The sequence below is a fragment of the Chaetodon trifascialis genome, chromosome 18 (genome assembly GCF_039877785.1).
Source record: "Chaetodon trifascialis isolate fChaTrf1 chromosome 18, fChaTrf1.hap1, whole genome shotgun sequence".
Taxonomy (NCBI): Eukaryota; Metazoa; Chordata; class Actinopteri; order Chaetodontiformes; family Chaetodontidae; genus Chaetodon; species Chaetodon trifascialis.
This window is the reverse complement of record NC_092073.1, coordinates 8,016,051-8,033,348: the sequence shown is the minus strand read 5'-3', so window position 1 is coordinate 8,033,348 and position 17,298 is coordinate 8,016,051. Positions and strand designations below refer to the sequence as shown.

The following is a 17,298-nucleotide window of genomic DNA, read 5'->3' as shown; positions in this document are numbered from 1 at the left end:
ACAGAGGTAAAATTGTACAATGTCATGTGGAAAAACTCCACATTTGGAAACGTACTATAGTGTTAACTTACACAAACAAGTAGGCTTTAACACAGCGAGCCTTCCGCTTCTGAAAGCCATTCGTAACAAACACGGTCCGGACTGTGCGGGCTGTTTATATACCAGCGTTTGGCTCAGGCGCTGGACAGGGGGGCGCTCGTGCCAGTGCGCACATGCGCACTCGGTGGGAAACACGATTGAAAACGGGCAGCTATGCCGCGCGCTGCAGAGAACGAGCTGGACGCGTCCGCTTGGAACAACGGCCGGCGTATCGGAGGACTCACCCGGGGACTGCGGGACCGAGACGCGGCTGACAGGCGTTAACAGCGACTCTTTCCCCGGGGGCAACCTCCTCCTCGAACCGCGGCGAAAGCAGCGTCGCGAGCGGTCGACAAATCCGCCGCTTCCCCTCCTTCCGTCTCCTCTCCTCTGCTTTCGGCACCGCAAGAGAGACACCAGCGATGTTGCCGCTAAACGTCTAGGATTTATCCCCGTTGTCCGTTTGTTTGTACCGACTGTAAATAAAACTGCTCAGAGACTAGAAGCGACCACAGCGGGCTTCACTATGGTTTTACTGGCGGTCCGCAGTCGGAGATGTCTTAATAGCTGCTGTATGGGGACGCTATGCTTGCAGTTGTTGCTGTGGATTTTATGTGCCGTGAACGGAGAGGAGCAGCCGTTCAGTGTGGAGGTAAGAACCGGGATTTGTTGACATGACAGCATTTCAATAAAGGAACGAGAAACGTGCGTCCCCGCCATTAGCCTGCTCATTTAGTCCTCTTTCCAAAGAATAATGCTCCATTGTAGCTCGTGTTTTAGTCTGTTGATGTTTCACTAACAACAGGGTCTTTGTGAGATGCCCAGCTGGGTTTGAGTCCCATCCTTTTCTCCACTTTTGAAGAAGAATATGTCTCACAGCATGATCATTTTGCTTCTTTTCATCTGGGCTTCTAACGTTTCAGCTGATCAGTAAGCTAAATAAATAGTTGCTAAATTTCACTCTAATCTAATTTGATAGAAAGTGTCCCCAATAGAGTTTAAATTACATTTTACTCAACTGTAGCACTGTTATCTCCCCATGTAAACACTGCATACCCATGCAATTCAATGCAAAGTCAACAGAAATCTTTAGTCAGTGGGGCAGAGATCCACAGAGGCTCTCAGGGCTCAGGTCTGTGTGCTCCATGAGAATCTGAAGCCGAGCATAAGAGCCTCCACTTCAGGGCTTTCAGATAGTATCACTTACTTGTGCCGTTATAACCAAAGCAGCACACGCTGTAAGGCTCAACCCTGCTGAGAGAGATCTTCTGGGTTCATAGGCAACAATGTGGGCAACTAGATGAGATTTGAAGTGAGGAAAAAAAAAAAGAAGCTTTCTTTTCAAAGGGAGTTTTTATTCCGATCTGATAGCTTCACTTAATGGATTGTTAAAAGCCTTCAGGCTGCAAGTGTTGCGCCAATAAACTTTAACACTCAATCAGCCTTTAAAACGAATCAGTGTTTATTCTTTTTGCCTTTTGAGCTGTCCTCCGCCAGGTAAAGAGACATATTTGGGTTTTATCAAGGGCACATCTGTCTATTTTACCCCCTCTTTCATTTCCACAGCAAATCACTGTGCTGTTTAGCCAAAATTGAATGCAGAAGGCTATCATAAAGTGTTCACCGCAGCCCCCTCGTTGTCTCTCACACTCGGCTGCACACACGCGCAACAGAGAGACACCACACAGGAACATCCTGGCATGTCCACTGACAGTCATTTAAGTCCTTCATCCACATACACCCTCGTGATTTGCAAGCTTGGCGTGCCACACTGTTCTCTTTGGAAAGGCCGGGAGCAGATTTAGTCCAGATGCTACAGGTTATTTGGTTAAAATGTCCAAGCTTGCATGACAGAGAGCGAGCGAGGTGTAAAGAGATTTGTCCTTCGTACTCAGTTGACACGTCTTTGGTCATTTCCAGTTGACCATGTTCTGTTAATATGACCAAAATAACCTTAACTCTGGGCCAGTCAGGTGTCAAAACCCATGCTTTTCAACAAGATCCAGCCTCCAAATCAATAACGAGCAGTTATTGATTGTGGCCGTTATTACAATCTTTGTTTCACATTTCCTTCTCCCACATCCTCAAACTGTAATTCCTGCAGATGTGTGCTTGTCCCTGTGGATTAAAACAAAGGCGACACCAAACCTTTGCTTTAAACTTTCCACAGAAAAAATATCAGAGTACTCGTCAGCACACGTCTGCGCGTATAAGAGTAGAAGTATGATAAAATGCGATGTTCTGAATGTATGTCTCCCGCTGTGCCTGTCATGTAGGATGCTGCTGCGCTCGAGCTTGTCAGTGGATTATCCTGCCAAGAGAAAGGAGCTTTGAACAAATGTGGTTACAGTAGTTTCATATCTGTGATCACTGTGTTTTCAGCTGGCTGACAGGATTTCAAAGCGTCCATTCTGGGCTTTTTCCGCTGTAACGTGAGCCATTTATGGCCCCTAATTTAACCATCATTATTGTCTCGGGCATCCCAGAGGTGAGACAACTCTAAGTGCTGCCGGAGAGAGTAAGATGCTCGTTTTATCCCTGTTATCTCCAGCGATTGAGGTGCCCTTGAGCAAACTGGAAACTTTAAACTACCAGATATTGGAGTGAGGCTGTGCTGGGCAGCTTCTGGGTGTCAGTCGGTGTAGGACATATGTGGGCATTAAAATGCAAACTCAGCTGGCCGAATAAGAGCTATAAAATTGGGAAAATAGAACTTTATCTGACCCTTAGAGGCAGTTGAAACAGGGCAAACCTTCAGTGTATCGTGAAATGTGTTCTACTCTACAGTGTCCTGCATTGAAAGCTCCACCCAGCAGCACTATGGTGTAGTTGGACAGCACACAGCCAGTGGCAGGGTGACGGATGTCCCGCTGTGTGTCTGTGATGAAAGACTGTGGGCTGCTTTCACTGGAGCCACTCACTGGAGATGTTATGACTGCGTGTGTGTGTGCGTGTGTGTACCACAGGTTACAGAGGGTAATAATGAAGGAAGAGATGAGTGTTGCCTCTAAATAACAGGTGTGGTTTGAGGTGGGAGGTCATCTAAACCTGCCCTGTAATCGCTGCTCAGACTTGCGGTCTTTTAGAAAACTTTAGCCTCTTGCATGGCAGCTTCAGTGCTGACTTCCTGGATTTGACTTCACGGCTGAGCTTACGGTGTTGTCCATTTTCTCCTTTTCTGCAATTTTCTCAGCTATGGATGACATTTTGCAGACAGCCAACGGGTACTTTAAAACTAACTTGCAACACCTCACTCAGCTCCTCAGCGTTTGTTTATCAGATTGTCTTCCCTGAATAAATCATTTTCTATGCAGATTAGACAGTGTCATCAACAACGACACAGCCATGAGTTAATCGTATTTATCTCCTTGTGAGTATTAGTCTCTGTTTCAGCTGATTTTAAAGGAAAGGTAACGATGTGGAGCATCATTCTGTCTCTGTACGGCCACATGCTGTCGGTGGGCTGCGCGAGCAGTTGAGGTATCTTGAGTTATGTGTATCATCTGTTTTTACATAACACGGAGCAATTAAAAGAGAGATAATGGATTTTTTTAATCTCTTTTCCTGTCTGTGGTTGACGCCGTCTGACAGCCTGGAATTTCACTTGACGTTGCGTAAGTCTTTTCTCCTCTCAGCGCCGCAAACGCACGGCTAGCCCGAAGTGTGTTCATCCATCCTCCCATTTTGTCTAAAGTGGTTGTTTTGAACCGGTGCTTTAAGGCTTTCAGTTCAAGATACAGCAGCATATTTAGGAGATTTAAAGGCCCAGTGCACTGCTGAAGCTCTTAACCGCTGTGCTGGGTCTGCATTGGATTGATGCTGCCCTTAAATTTATGGTTTGAGCTTTGAATTCAGGTACCATGTGATGTGTACATTTTAAGAGTTTGCAGTGAAACAGGAATATATTAGTCTCTGATGCTTCTGTTTCCTAAACTGTTTGGATACATGAAATCCTCATTGCATCACTCACAGCTGTTCCCGTGCTCTGTAGTCTACCTTCTTTTCGCTCTGTTGGGATTTGTGATATTTTGACTCATGGCTGATTTTTCTCAGCACAGTCGCTTTCTCGAGGAACACAGCAGCAGCAACAACAACAACAACAACAACGTGGAAGCTCCAAAGCCTCATGAGCATCGCATCGCCTTGGTTACACTCAGCGTTTGGCGGGGAGGCATCAGGTGCAGCGCTTCGCTCTGAGTCACATTAAGCGTTTGATTCATGCCACGGTGCTCGCCAGAGACAAAGCAAAGTTGCGTCGTCAGAGATAATCGGCTGTGCAACAAAGAGGACGCAAAGTCGCTCTGGTGTTCTCCCATCTGTTAACACATCCTGCCTCAGACGGATGAATGAATTAATAAAAGCTGGTTTGCAGAGACTCCGCTGACAGTCGGCTGTAATTATTAACTCCACCAAGGATTTTATGTGCTCCCTCTGTTTGTTTGTCTGTTAGCGAGAACCTCAAAAATCTATGATCAGATTTCTGGGAAATGTGGTGGGCAGACCTCATGTCAAGAACATTATTAAGTTATTGACTTTAAGCCACAACAGTGAAACACATACAGAGACCTCTGATGACATGTAAAGGAATAGGAATATTTCTTTGGGTGTGACAGTGCATTAGGAACATTGGCCTGCTTACAACGCTGGTGCTGCCCTCACAATAATTACATTTCCAAAACGATGGTACTGGGCAGAGCTAATCCACAGTTAATGTATATCTCCTCCTGATGGAGTTGTATTGTGATATAATTGTATTGTTGAATAAAATTCTGTTGTCCAGATTAAGGATTTGATTAAGGGAGAATCAATCGGTTTGTGCCAGTGCAGACTGTCGGATGAGAAGATACCGCTCTCGTGTCTGTACGCAATCCATTGGCCCGTTAGCTTATCTTAGCATAAAGACTGGAGGCAGGGGGACACGGCGAGTCGGTCTGTCCAAACCTCAAAAATACATTAACCAACACCTGTTCATCTCACTAATAAACACATTTTATTTTTTTAATTGGATTTAACATCAGTTTAATTATTTTGTTACGTCCCATCTAATGATATACTACATACCAATATAATGAACTGGTCTTATTAATACCATGATGCTGAGTTCAGCCGTGTCGCTCAGCCCTTCTGCATATTGTGAGTCACACAGCCCTGTAAGTACTCTGTTTCCAGCGTTATGCTAATGCTAAGCACAGCGCAGCCTACTCAGTCCTGTTGTCACTATGTGGGGAATGGTAGAGATTCATTCCTGTCACAGCTCTCGTTACCATTTGGCATGTTCGGCCTGTGAATGGCATCTGAATAATGGAAAGCAACTGGTGAGAATCTGTGTGTGCGTGTGTGTAAAAAACAGTTCTTTCACTTCCATGGATTTTTGTCCTCACTTCTCAGTGTATGCATCCATTTGTAGCCAGGTGTGTGTGTGTCGTCCCAGTCATATTTACATGGGACGGTGGCTTCGGTGGCTGCCACTGGTAACCGCGATCCTGCTGACGGCCAAAGAAAAGACCCGAGAGATTTCTTTTTCTGGAACGCGCAGAGGCTTAAATATAACTCAGCACAATTCAAAACTGTGTCAGAACAATCTGCGAGATCTTATTTACTATTTTTGGTGATAAGTGTTCGTTGCCATGGTGCCTTTTGAGCTGCATTTCCCAGAAATCACTTGGCAGTCAGACAGTGTACATGGTACTTTGGTGTGTTTTTACTTGAAATTTCTCTTAATGAAGTTTGAATGTTCCTGTACTTCACTGCGCCATGGTGGTTATCAGTACTTATAGTAGCTGCTTGACCGTCTTTGGGCTTTTATTGACATGAAAATCTAGTTTCCTCCTCTTAAACAAAGTAGATGCTGCATTATTGCTGTTCCTAGCAGCCATATTTCCCACCTACATGCAGTACACTTTGTATGTACGAGCTTCCCTCCTGTGTCTGAGCGCTTGCAGGCGTGTTTATGATGGTGTATTTATACTTGTGCGCCTTGCCCTCCTTTCTCACTGAGCCATCGTATGGATTGCAAGTACACAAACGCTCGCACGCAGCATTCTTGACGTCATTTGGCTTTGATAAGAGAGCAGATTTCAGAGCCACTGGGGTGTCTGTGTCAGTCTGTTCACCCAATCCTAGAGAAATACACAACACCTGCACTGACCTAAATGATTCATAATCGCACACACACAGACACACACACAGCGGATTTGCTTGAGCAGCCACTGTTATGTATTGTTCCCAATCTTTCTCCCTGTATGTCAACACAGTGTTTCTCTCTGAAATGTATCTTTGGTCACAGCTTACTGAGCTGTTAAATCTTTAATGTGACTGACAACTGCAACATTAGATGACGCCAATGGGGCATCGCATGTAAGGCTGTCAATGAAGCCGTTGACAGAACCGCTTGGGGATGTGTGTGTGTGTGTTTTTACGCTACACAGTTTTGTGAGTCGTGTCAACTGCCGTGTTTCTGTGCGTGGCGATTAAAATCTTACAGCATCGTGTTTGAATATGTGATTGCTGTTCGCCTGCAGATCCACACCAGTAGAAACCTGAATATCAATCAGCCACATGCAGGTTTGGTCTGGACTAAGATCAGATGTCATAATCCAGACGCCATCGTTCCAACGTCTTAAGTCATCGAAACCCTTAAAAGATGACCCACCAGTCGAGGCACTGCTCTGATCAGTATGTGTGATCTGACTGTGACATTTTATGGGTGACATTTTTGTGACATTTTGTCCTAATGGGGCCACTGAGACGGTGAACACGGTGTGCATGGAGTATTTTTTGGAGCGTGTGTCTGTGTTCTGTGTGTGTGTGGGTGTTGAATATGCAGCGGTGCCCCTGTTCGACCCCGCGTTGCATCGGGGGCCACGAGGCGCCGATGATCTTCTCGCTCCCGTCATGTTTAAAAAGTTCACAGTATGACTTCAAGTAGATCGGTTAAATTATGTGTGTGTGTGTGGGTTTGTGGTTACTGGTGTGGGCAGCGAGGCAGTGGTTGCCTTGACGACCCTGGCACACTCGCCAGTGGTTCGCCGTGTAAGCGATGAATAATTCAGGGTGGTCAGAGGCGGCAGGCTTTCCCAGGAGGCCGGGATCATGTTCCCACGAGTCACCTGTGCCGAGAGCTCCAGGCGTCCTCAGCTGCTCCGTCCCTGCTCTGTTTCTGGACAAATGAATCCACCTTTTTGCCCCCTCCACCTGCCACCACCCACGTGTTTTGCCCTACAGTCAGAGAGATCAGTGTCAGATTGCGTGGCGTACAGTTCTCTGCTGTGCTGAGTGCTTAGAAACACTGCAAGTGGAATTTTAATATTCAGGAAAAGTGACATTTGTGACGGCCGTTAGTTTTGACATTGTCCCTCTTTGTCTGTTTTTTTTTTACCCATTGTAACCCAGAAATTTAGATGTGCTTATCACTTATAGAACTAATCATTTTTCTTCTGAACCTCCTTAAATATCAGGCCTGGAATGAATGAAACATGGTAATAACTGGTCTTCTAAAACTTCAAGGCCTTCTCCTGCTGGTTTTCTCTCCTAGCGGGGAGCTAATTGTATTCATTCGGCATCGCTGGCTGTAAATCAGTCGCTGATTAGATGAGTAGAACGAAAACCAGGAGGGCTCTGAGCGAAGCGCTGACAGGAAGCTGCCCACAGCGGAGGAACTTTTTGGCATTTTGCAGCCCAGAGCCGGTTTTAAGGCAGCATTTCTGTCCCGCCAACACGCTACCTGTCACACAGCTGTGTCACTTGACGTTTGTGAGATGGCACTGACTGGCATATGGCTCATAATTGGCACCGCCATAGCTGCTGAATTAATGTGAAACGTTATTCTGGAGTTACCATTCCCAGTTCTGACACCTGGATCTCTTGAAGCGTGAAAGTGCGCTAGAGTGTGAAGATGCTCATACTATGGCTTTAAAACAAACATGTAATATGTTAGCTATGTGTTTGATAGATCTGGAGACAAAAGAGGCTCAAACAGCTAAACTATAAGCCAAATGCAGCACTAATGTTACTAATGTTGCTGATGCATACAGTATGTGCATATACAGTAAGCGTATATATAAACACTCAGGAACAGTGTGTGTACTCGGGGTGAGTAATACTGTGAAATATACGAGCTACAGTTTATCTCATCTGTCCCGTTCTGCCTTTAAACCTTCTCCAAGTAGCAAATGCTTGTAAACACGCTCCACTCTCATTGACGCCTGTGACAAACCTGCTCTGATCAAAAGCATAAATAAAGAGATTTTCTACAACGGCCTGAGCCTAATTACCTCCAGCGTTGCAGTGTGTGTCACAGGACCTGGGGTGAGTGACGGAAAATGTTGCACAAACTTGGGAAATAACACGCGATTCCAGGCACCGTCGCAGAAAATGATGCATAAACTTTAGAGCCGACTGACTCAAAGTGCATGCGGGGCTCTCGCAAAGTTTCTTATGAGACCCAATTTATCAACATTTTACTTACTTAAAGACTTAAAGTCTGTGACACTAGTGCATTAAAGCTGTGGATGTTTTTTAAAAAAGCTGTATCATTTGATCTCTCCCCAGTTTTCATACTCTTATGAAATATTTAGCCTGTTTAAAGGCGCAGTAATATCAAAAGTACACCCTCACCGTTGCCATGCACAATTAGTGTGCATGTGCTGTCGCGGTAACCTGAGGTGACTGAGCTCCTATCAGCTGATCAGTCACAAACATCAACATCAGAAGCCACCACAAGCTGTCGGCACGTTTCAGCGCCGACCGGGCTTCCTGAGGCACGTCTCATCCATAATGGAGTGATTCCATCGCCTTACAGGTTGGCCTTTTGATGGCACCCATTGGCTAATTGGTCCGCCTGCTGCTCGTCAGGTAGCGGGGCCAAGCCGGCTGGTTGAGAGGCGGTCTGAGGACACGGTTCAGCTCAGTTCAGCGCTCATGTGAAGCATCTGGATGAGGACAAGCGCTCTGAGTCACTCCAGTCCTTTCTTTCACGACTCGCGTCGCTCTCCTGAAGTGCGACATCTGCCGTGGAGGCTGAGTTCACCTGAGATGACTTCGCCAAGTCCGATTCTGGTTTTAGTCTCTCTCCCGTGGCCTTTTAGGGAAGATATGTGGGCCGAGACTTTGAACATCAAGCTGTTTTTTTCAGAGTGTAACAAAGGTGAAAATGAAATGGCTGTGTGTAGAGAGAGAGAGGGAGAGAGAGAGGGAGGTGAGGACGGGCGCTTCTTGCATCAGAAGCATGAGAGAAATCGACTTCAAAGTGGAGTGAAATCAAGTGTGGAGAACCCAAAAATAGCCACTGATGCATTTCAGACATTTTAGCCTTCATCAGGACATGGTGGTGGACTCCTTATCTTTGCACTTCAAGAGCGCCTCGATTTGTGAAGTTTAACCTCGTTACGGCTCTCTTCTCTCCGGGTGACTTAGACCTAGCAGCACAATTATTAGATTACACACAAGAGGCTTATTTTTGTTTCATGATAAGTTCACATTTGGCTGCTTTGATTCAGCTGCGTCATGATTTGGCTTCGAGTTTCGGTGAATGGATCAAGCAAGCACAGCTAAATTATTACGGGTTTGTCAAAACATTTTTATTCACAGTGACATGTGTTTCCCCCCAATGTGTTTTGGATTTTCTGTAACAGATGAACTCCAGTGTCACTCTTAAAGGAACAGTTTAACATTTGGGGAAAGATGCATTGCATTGGGTTAGCTTAGCTTAGCATAAGGACCACACACGGGGGAGACTGCTAGCCTGGCTGTGTGCAGCACCTGTAAATGTCACTAATTAACACATACGTTAAACGGTTCATACTGGAGTGTGGTATCAATCTTCTCACCTAGCTCTTGGCAACAAAGTGAATCATTTCCCAAATGTGCAATTATTCCTTTAATGCTCCTATTCGGCTGTTTCCTTCTTAGCTTAGCCTTCATAGCTGAAAATGCAGAAAAAGAAATTCACAGTCAGCCAATGTGCGGTGTTTTTTTTTTTTTCTGTCAACCTTAAATGGACAAGACCGTAAATGCACCAATGTATCATTTTCTGCTTTGATCCAGAGAACTGAGCTACACATTCATCTTTAGATCCCCTCATTAACAATTCATGAAGCCTTTCTGCCCCCTTATGATCTGATGTTCTGGTCAAAATAATGACCGTGCCCAGATAACGTTGTAGTCCCTCTGATATTTTACCTTCAGCTGTATTTGTAGTACTATCACTGTGAACTCTGGTAGCCTACTTGTAATGCAGCACCAGATGAAGTATGGTTACCATTCTGTGTCATTATTATTACAACAAGGAGTCCAAATTGCAGCTCTATTGAACAGCACCATCCATGCTTACGGGCTGCCTCGTTATCCGTTTGCAGAGAGAGGACGGGGAGGAATTTCTGTCTTATTGAATAAGGAGGCTGTCGAGCCGGAGCCTCCTGCTCTCAGAACTCCTTACATTGGCTGAACAGCGGGAGCCATAGATCACGCAAAGAAAGAGTGAATCAATGAGAAGGAGAAGAGGCTGGCAGAGAGGGAGGATAAAGAAAGAGATACGGACAGATAGGAGTGGGAAAGGTAGAAAAAAGCAACAGAGCTCAGTGCTGATTCAGCAAAACACAGTTTTAGGATTGACTGAAACGGTGGGAGATGCCTCCAGCCAGCTGCGTGCTGTGCCGTAGACTGTCTTAAATATCTGCTGTATTGTTTTAGCCCTTCCTCTACTTTTTCCTCCACAACATATTTGAGAAGCTCAACATCACTGACCCTTTCCTCTCTCATCCATCTCCTTTTGTTTGCCTCTTCCTAGAAGAGGCCATGGTCATGCTGTACTAGTAAAAACCAAATAATCTGTAAATCATTATGGAGTCGGACTTGGATTCAGTCCTTCAACATTTATGTGGTATTGATAAGTTTGAACCATGAGCTTCAGGGTGTGGATTTTCACTCTGTGGCAAAGTTAAACATGTTCTGTGTGATGAACTGAGGTAAGACACAAGCTTGGAAGACAAAATGGGAGGAGAAGCAAAGTTTCTGCTTTGGGCTTTTGTCTTGAAGTGATGAGTGTTGCAGAGGTATTGAATGTTTGACTGAACAAGAACGGTTGCTCAAGGTTAGATACACAGCAGCTTTCTGAACTCAACAACTATTCAAAGTTACTGTTTTACACAAGAGCTTTTTTTGTACCTTGACCCACTCTGGGCATTAAAAGTCAGGTCAAAAAGTCTCCAAACTTTATTTAAGTGCAGTAATAAAATGTTCGAATTCTTCTTTGTACTCGCATCATGCGTATGGGATGTTTCATTCAATTTACTTTCATCTGCAAGATGTTGCTAAAGAGAGATGGACACAGTGCCCAGAGAGGGTCAGCTGACTGTGGTTGCTGTCACTGCACAGAGTCTTAATGAAAGTCATGGCTGCTCTTCTCTGCTATATTAATTTTTAGCTTTATCTGAACCGGTGCGACAGCTACACCTTCCATATCCTTTCTATATCTCTCCATCTCTTTTTCCTATGGGACACTGAACAACCCCTCACCTCCTGCATGCACACACACGTGCACACACACACCATCCAATATCCTGCCAGTGTCTGACTGACAGACACATCTGACAACAGTCTTCGCTTTCTCCTTCTCTGTCACCTCTTTTAATACCTCTCTGTATCAGATAATGGCTCGATCGTCCGGAAGCGCAAACACATCACACCGCCTCACCTGACGGGGTAGTTCGGGTTTTTTGAGGTGGGGTTGTATCTTAAAAACAGGCCCACCTAGAATCATTGTCAGTTCAGTCATAAGCTGTTTAAGCGTTCGCTATATTTAGAATATTTACACCATTTTGCCATCTTGCCAGTCAGACAAGGTGTTATTTTGTGACTTGGGTGAATCTAAAATAACCCTTTGAAACGCCAAAGTCATACATTAACACAAATGAACTGACCTATTGAGGCAGCTTTATACCAGAAACTCCCTTATTAAAATGACTGGTTTTGTCAAGGGAGTCTGGTGGTGTTGAGCATAGATGGATGTGACGCCTTCTGTTTCCTGTTGGAAAATATTCTCCATATAAGGTACACTAGGGCTGGACGGTATACCGGTTCACACCGAATACCGGCGTATATTTTTATTATGATATGAATTTTTAATATATTGCCACACCAGTATATGTGATTACACAATGTCCGGAACTTTGCGCCCCGTGACACTGTTTCAGACGGGACTGTTTTCAATGTTGCGCTTCTAAACAGGCATGGTGCAGGGCGTGGTGAGGGTAAACTGTAGTGCTCTGGTGTTACATTACAGCAGTGTTTCTCAATTCTGGTCCTCAGGCCCCCCTGCCCTGCATGTTTTAGATGGTTCCTGCTCCACCACACCTGATTCAAATGAGTGGCTCGTTATCAGCCCACTACAGAGCTCGATGACGAGCTGATCATTTGAATCAGGTGTGGTGGAGGAGGGAAACATCTAAAACATGCAGGGCAGGGGGGCCCGAGGACCGGAGTTGAGAAACACTGCATTACGGTGAAGATGGATGGGATAGACATTGAAAGTTCCGAAATCGAAGCTGCAGAACTGATAGAACATGATGACACAGAAGACCTTGTGCCAAAAAAGGAGCCTTGTCTGTTTTTGTTTTTTTTTTTTATCAGGCTAACATGAGCAATTTGCTCCACCACCTTAGCCGCAAGCATGTCTTGTAACAAAAAGACGAAAATAGCGTATGTCCACTTTATTTCGCCAATTCATGCAAACCTCACAAGCCTGGTATCATATGAAAGCAGAGAGTGATGATCACGAAGATGTCTGCCTCCTGATTGTGTGACGAAAACTCGGTGAGCTAGCAGCCAAACAGTAGCAGAAAAAAAATCATACAGTATGTCTTACCTTTGCTGTTTTGTGGTCAAAAGTTATATTCCAGCTTGAAAAAACGCTGTTGGTGTCTCCTCCTATGACTCTGCGTTAGTTTGAGATCAATCACAAAGGTCCTGGTTGTTTACATAAAGAGGAGGGGGTTTCTAGAGCGCTCTTCATGCGATATACTATCTCTGGGGTTACTTCCTTCTGGATCGTCATTGGTGTTACTATGGTGAATTTGGGCACTGCCCCTCGAATCTCTTGACTCTGGCTGGTCAATAGAGGTGTCGATCATCAAAATTGATCAATGGGTTGCTGAGCTATTGACTGGTCTAACTGCACCGTTAGTTTCACCGCTCCGTCTCATTTACTCATGAATGGGCAGAGCGCTAACAGAGGACTCTGCTGAGCAGTCCTAGGTGTTATTTTACTGTTTTATTTGCTTTTCGTCCTTTTATGAGAGATAAGAACTATAGCAAGCAGAGTTTCTCCAAATGCTTGGACGAGATAACGGTACTCTGCCCAAATGAGCGCCTGGACATACCTGTGTGAAAATATCTGTCTTCCAGATGAAAGAAAAAAATACCGCCATATACCATGAAACCATTGTAATTTTGAAAAATACCGTGATATACATTTTTGGTCATACCGCCCAGCACTAATGTACACTTAAAGTGATACTCATTCATCCATTTCACCTTTTTCAAGGTGGCTAAACTGCGTTTTGCTGCTGCATGTAGCAGTACTTTGCTTGTTGTAGCTTCCATGCTGGTGCTCCTGCTGCTGTATCTGTACACACTTTGATGATTCTACAACAATGTGCAAGTTCATTTTAAATGAATCCATAGTTTCTACATGTTTTTGTCCATCCTGAAGCTTGTGTTGAATTAAAACGCCTCTCTGCCGGCACAGTCTGGTTGTGCTGTATTCTAATTCTGCAGGGGTTTAGATTTCTGTTTGGCTAAATATGCAGTGCCACGTCTGAACTGTGTCCTTTTTCATCAATGCCTTTTGTTTTTTTCCTCTTTCCCCTTTAAAGCAGCACGGTTTTCACTGGGTCAGTGGTTACAGGACAGAGCCAAACGTGGTCAAAATGGAAAAACCTCCGATGTCAGAGAGGAGATGCGAGGGAGGGATGGAGATGATTACAGGACAAGAGAAGGGAAAGTAGACATTAGGAGGAAAAGGAAGGGCAGCAGAGAGTGATGTGACAGAGAAGAGATGTGGGAACAGGAAACAAGAAGCGTTGCAGAGAGAAGATCTTACAGCCTGTGTGATACTTGAGATACCTGCTGCTTTAATGGGATTTGAATGACTTAAGCTTATAGCAGTGCTGTGAAGATGATCGTTAAGCACGCCTGTGACAGAGTGCGAATATAGAACGTGAACGTCGCTTGAGGTATAATCAAATTAACAATCATAAAACCCAAGATTTGGAACTTTAAACATATGTTCTGAAACTTTCAGGGCTGATCGGGGAAGTTAAAAATACGATTCGCCGGATTAAAACAAAGGCTTGGATGTGTCTAATAACTGCCGTGTGCTCGAAATGTTTGCTGTGATCGACAGATTTAATTAAAGTTTGTGTGCTCACCTTTCCCACATTCAGCACACTTCTTCCTCACAGATGAAAACGTGGCATTTCAGCTTTGCATGCTGGGTATTTATGACACTATTTTACTGTCATACATTTTTATGCAACAGAGGCTCAATCAGTTAATCAAAGTCACAGTGTATGCGTTCAGAGCCTTACTCTACCTTACTTACCTTAAAGCAGATTATCACACCGTGCTGGATTAAGACTGAGTGTGTTCTGGAGAGAGATTTGCTTGTTTGTCTATGTATATGTGTGTGCAGCATGTGTGTACTGTACTGATTTTTGTCATGTTTTCATGGCTGAGCTCTCTCTCAGTATCATCAGGCGTCAGTGTGTGCCTCCTCATGAATGTGTGTCTGCCTTTGTCATAAGCTTGTGTATACTGTATATGTGTGTGTGTGTGTGTGTGTCAGATTACAGAGCTGTAGTCTCAGTACCTGAGCAGACGAATGGAAATCTCACCCATGCACCTCTCTCCCCGGAGGTCTATTCAAAGTGCAAAAATCTGACACACATCATAACGTTGTCACCCACTCATTGAGTGCGAGGGGAGGAGGTCGGCCCAGGGTGCGCATAGAAAAGAGAGGCAGTGGGGTAAGCCATGAAATAGACCAGAGCACCCAGCAGAGAAAGATGGAAAATGAAAAAAAAATGAGGGAGCGAACAGGTGGAAGAAAAAAAAAGACATATGAGAAAGAGGCCCGAGTGTGCAGGAAGGTGCGAAGAAATGTGAGTCATGACGCATGCGTAACATTTTGACATCTGCCACGCTGATGAGAGCTGGGCATGATAAGCCGCTGTGGCAGCGTGAATCTGTGCGTGTGCCTACCTGTAGGCCTCAGGGGACAGGAAGTAGGCAGGCAGAGAAACGGGGATTTGTCAGCGTGCCAGTTACAGCACAGATAAACTAGAAAGAGGAAGCGTGGCCAAGATACCGTAGATTCTCTTAATCCCTTTTAATGGAAGCCTCAAAGATGTGTGCATGAGTGCGTTTTGGGTTCTTTCTGTTATATCTGCTGTGATACAAGATTCAACATGGCGTGGAGTTTGCTTATCAGAGTATCAAGACATCATTGTAATTACTAAGTCCTTTTTACTGATGTTAGAGTTACATATTACTTTCTTTGCAGGATATTATTGGAAACTATGGGACCTAGAAAATCATCACACACCATATCTGCGCAACAAAGACGAAGCTGGGGCCAGCAGCCGGTTAGCTTAGCTTAGCTTAGCTTAGCTTAGCTTAGTGTAAAGACTGAAAACAGTAGGAAGTTTTTTTGTACACATTAAACAAAATGAGCTAAACATCTGAATTTATGAGCTTTAAAGGTGCTGTTAGACAAAACAGAGCCACATTGCTCCCAGGCTTTATGCTAAGCTAAGTTAACCATCCCCTCTTCCCTTTCCTCTCTGTGTATGTACACACTGCCAGAAATGAAATGTTACCCATTAACTGCCAGCCCTCAAGAATAATGTCACTGTTAGTCTACCGCAACTGAAAATTACAAAGATTGCCGTCTTTTGCTGCCGTAATAGGCATCTTCTCCATCCCCGTTTGTCGCACTTAGATATCTACAAACAGCCATCCAGCGAGTTTGTGAAGAGCTCATTGTTGCCGCTCGGAGCCTGACACGAGACTCGCTCACAGTGACAAAAGCTGTAGACACACAGCTCTCTCATTGTGGAATAATGGTGTGCCTTTTATTGCATTTTCCTCGCTGGCTCTCGCACCACGCTTCCCTCCTTGTGCAGTGAATTTAATTCTCGGTGCGTATGCTATCCTGAGCAGCAGGCCTCCGTAATGACTGAAGCAGCTCCACAACATTGTGTGTGAGAGTACAGCGCTCGCGTTTCGCAGCACAGCGCCGCTGAATGAAGAACGGAAGGTTTGAGACGAACGCGCAGCCCGACAGTTCTGAGTTCATCGGGTCGTTAAGATTCCAGGCCAGTGTTTTTGTGTCGCGTTGGTTCCCAACACTTCAAACAGCACAATTCTTTTTTTTTTTTCATTGCTTTAATTTTCTTTTTATTGGTTGGGTGGATTGTGTTGCTAAATGCAGCACTTGGAGAAATGTGTTTACCATTTTTATGATGAAGACTGAGAGAATACAGAGAGGCTGCGACGATCCAAATCCCTAAATCCTCTTCGGTGGGAAAGCCCTGCCGATCCCCCCCCCTCTCCTCCCTGGTCCAGAGATCTGAGCTGTGATTCCCTCTGGCAGCATTTTATGGGGACGTTGAAAGCTCGATTCTGCCAAAGCCTTTCCCTGACAAGCCAAATGACATGATAACAGATGACACTCTGCACTTTAAACTTGCATAGAGGGATCTCTCCTTTGACTTGTGCTCTTTTCTTCACCAAAATGTCTCGAAAAACATGCCTGTTCTGTTGCTTTCCATCTGTTATTTTTTCATCTTTTTATTGCATAGTATCTTGACAACCTTTATTAATGTTCTAGGTCACGTAGAGCAGGAAAGCATAGAGTATATTCAGCTGAGTATATTGTCTGTTTAAAGCAATTTCCTGCACAAATACTATGAATTCACTGCTGGCAACATGGGAGCTCACACCTTGCTACTGTTAGCCCTGTGCTCCTCTTCTGACCCAGGTGTGGACTCCTTTGCTGTCTTGCCGGGAGTTAGATAAGAAGATTGATACCCCTCTCATGTCTGTGTGCTAAATATGAAGTGTAGCTTCATATTTAATGTAAAAAAATTAGCCACCGGCAACAAGCAGAGACTGTTAATTAGTGTGCTTTGGAGGTGCGGATGGGTCTGTTAGCTTTGGAAA

The 17,298-nt window shown here is 44.7% G+C and overlaps 1 protein-coding gene across 2 annotated transcripts in view; it reads left to right on the top strand.

Annotated features, from left to right (window-relative positions):
- Positions 1-243: 243 nt before the first annotated feature.
- The window catches only part of LOC139346530 (matrix metalloproteinase-16-like), a 67,064-nt gene continuing 50,009 nt past the window's right edge, over positions 244-17,298 (top strand). The window contains exon 1 of one of the 2 annotated variants that reach the window (XM_070985628.1): positions 244-730. In XM_070985628.1, the coding sequence (XP_070841729.1) occupies positions 605-730 (126 nt within the window). In that variant the 5' untranslated portion in view covers positions 244-604. The remainder of the gene's footprint in view (positions 731-17,298) is intronic. The other variant, XM_070985627.1, reaches the window with a different exon arrangement.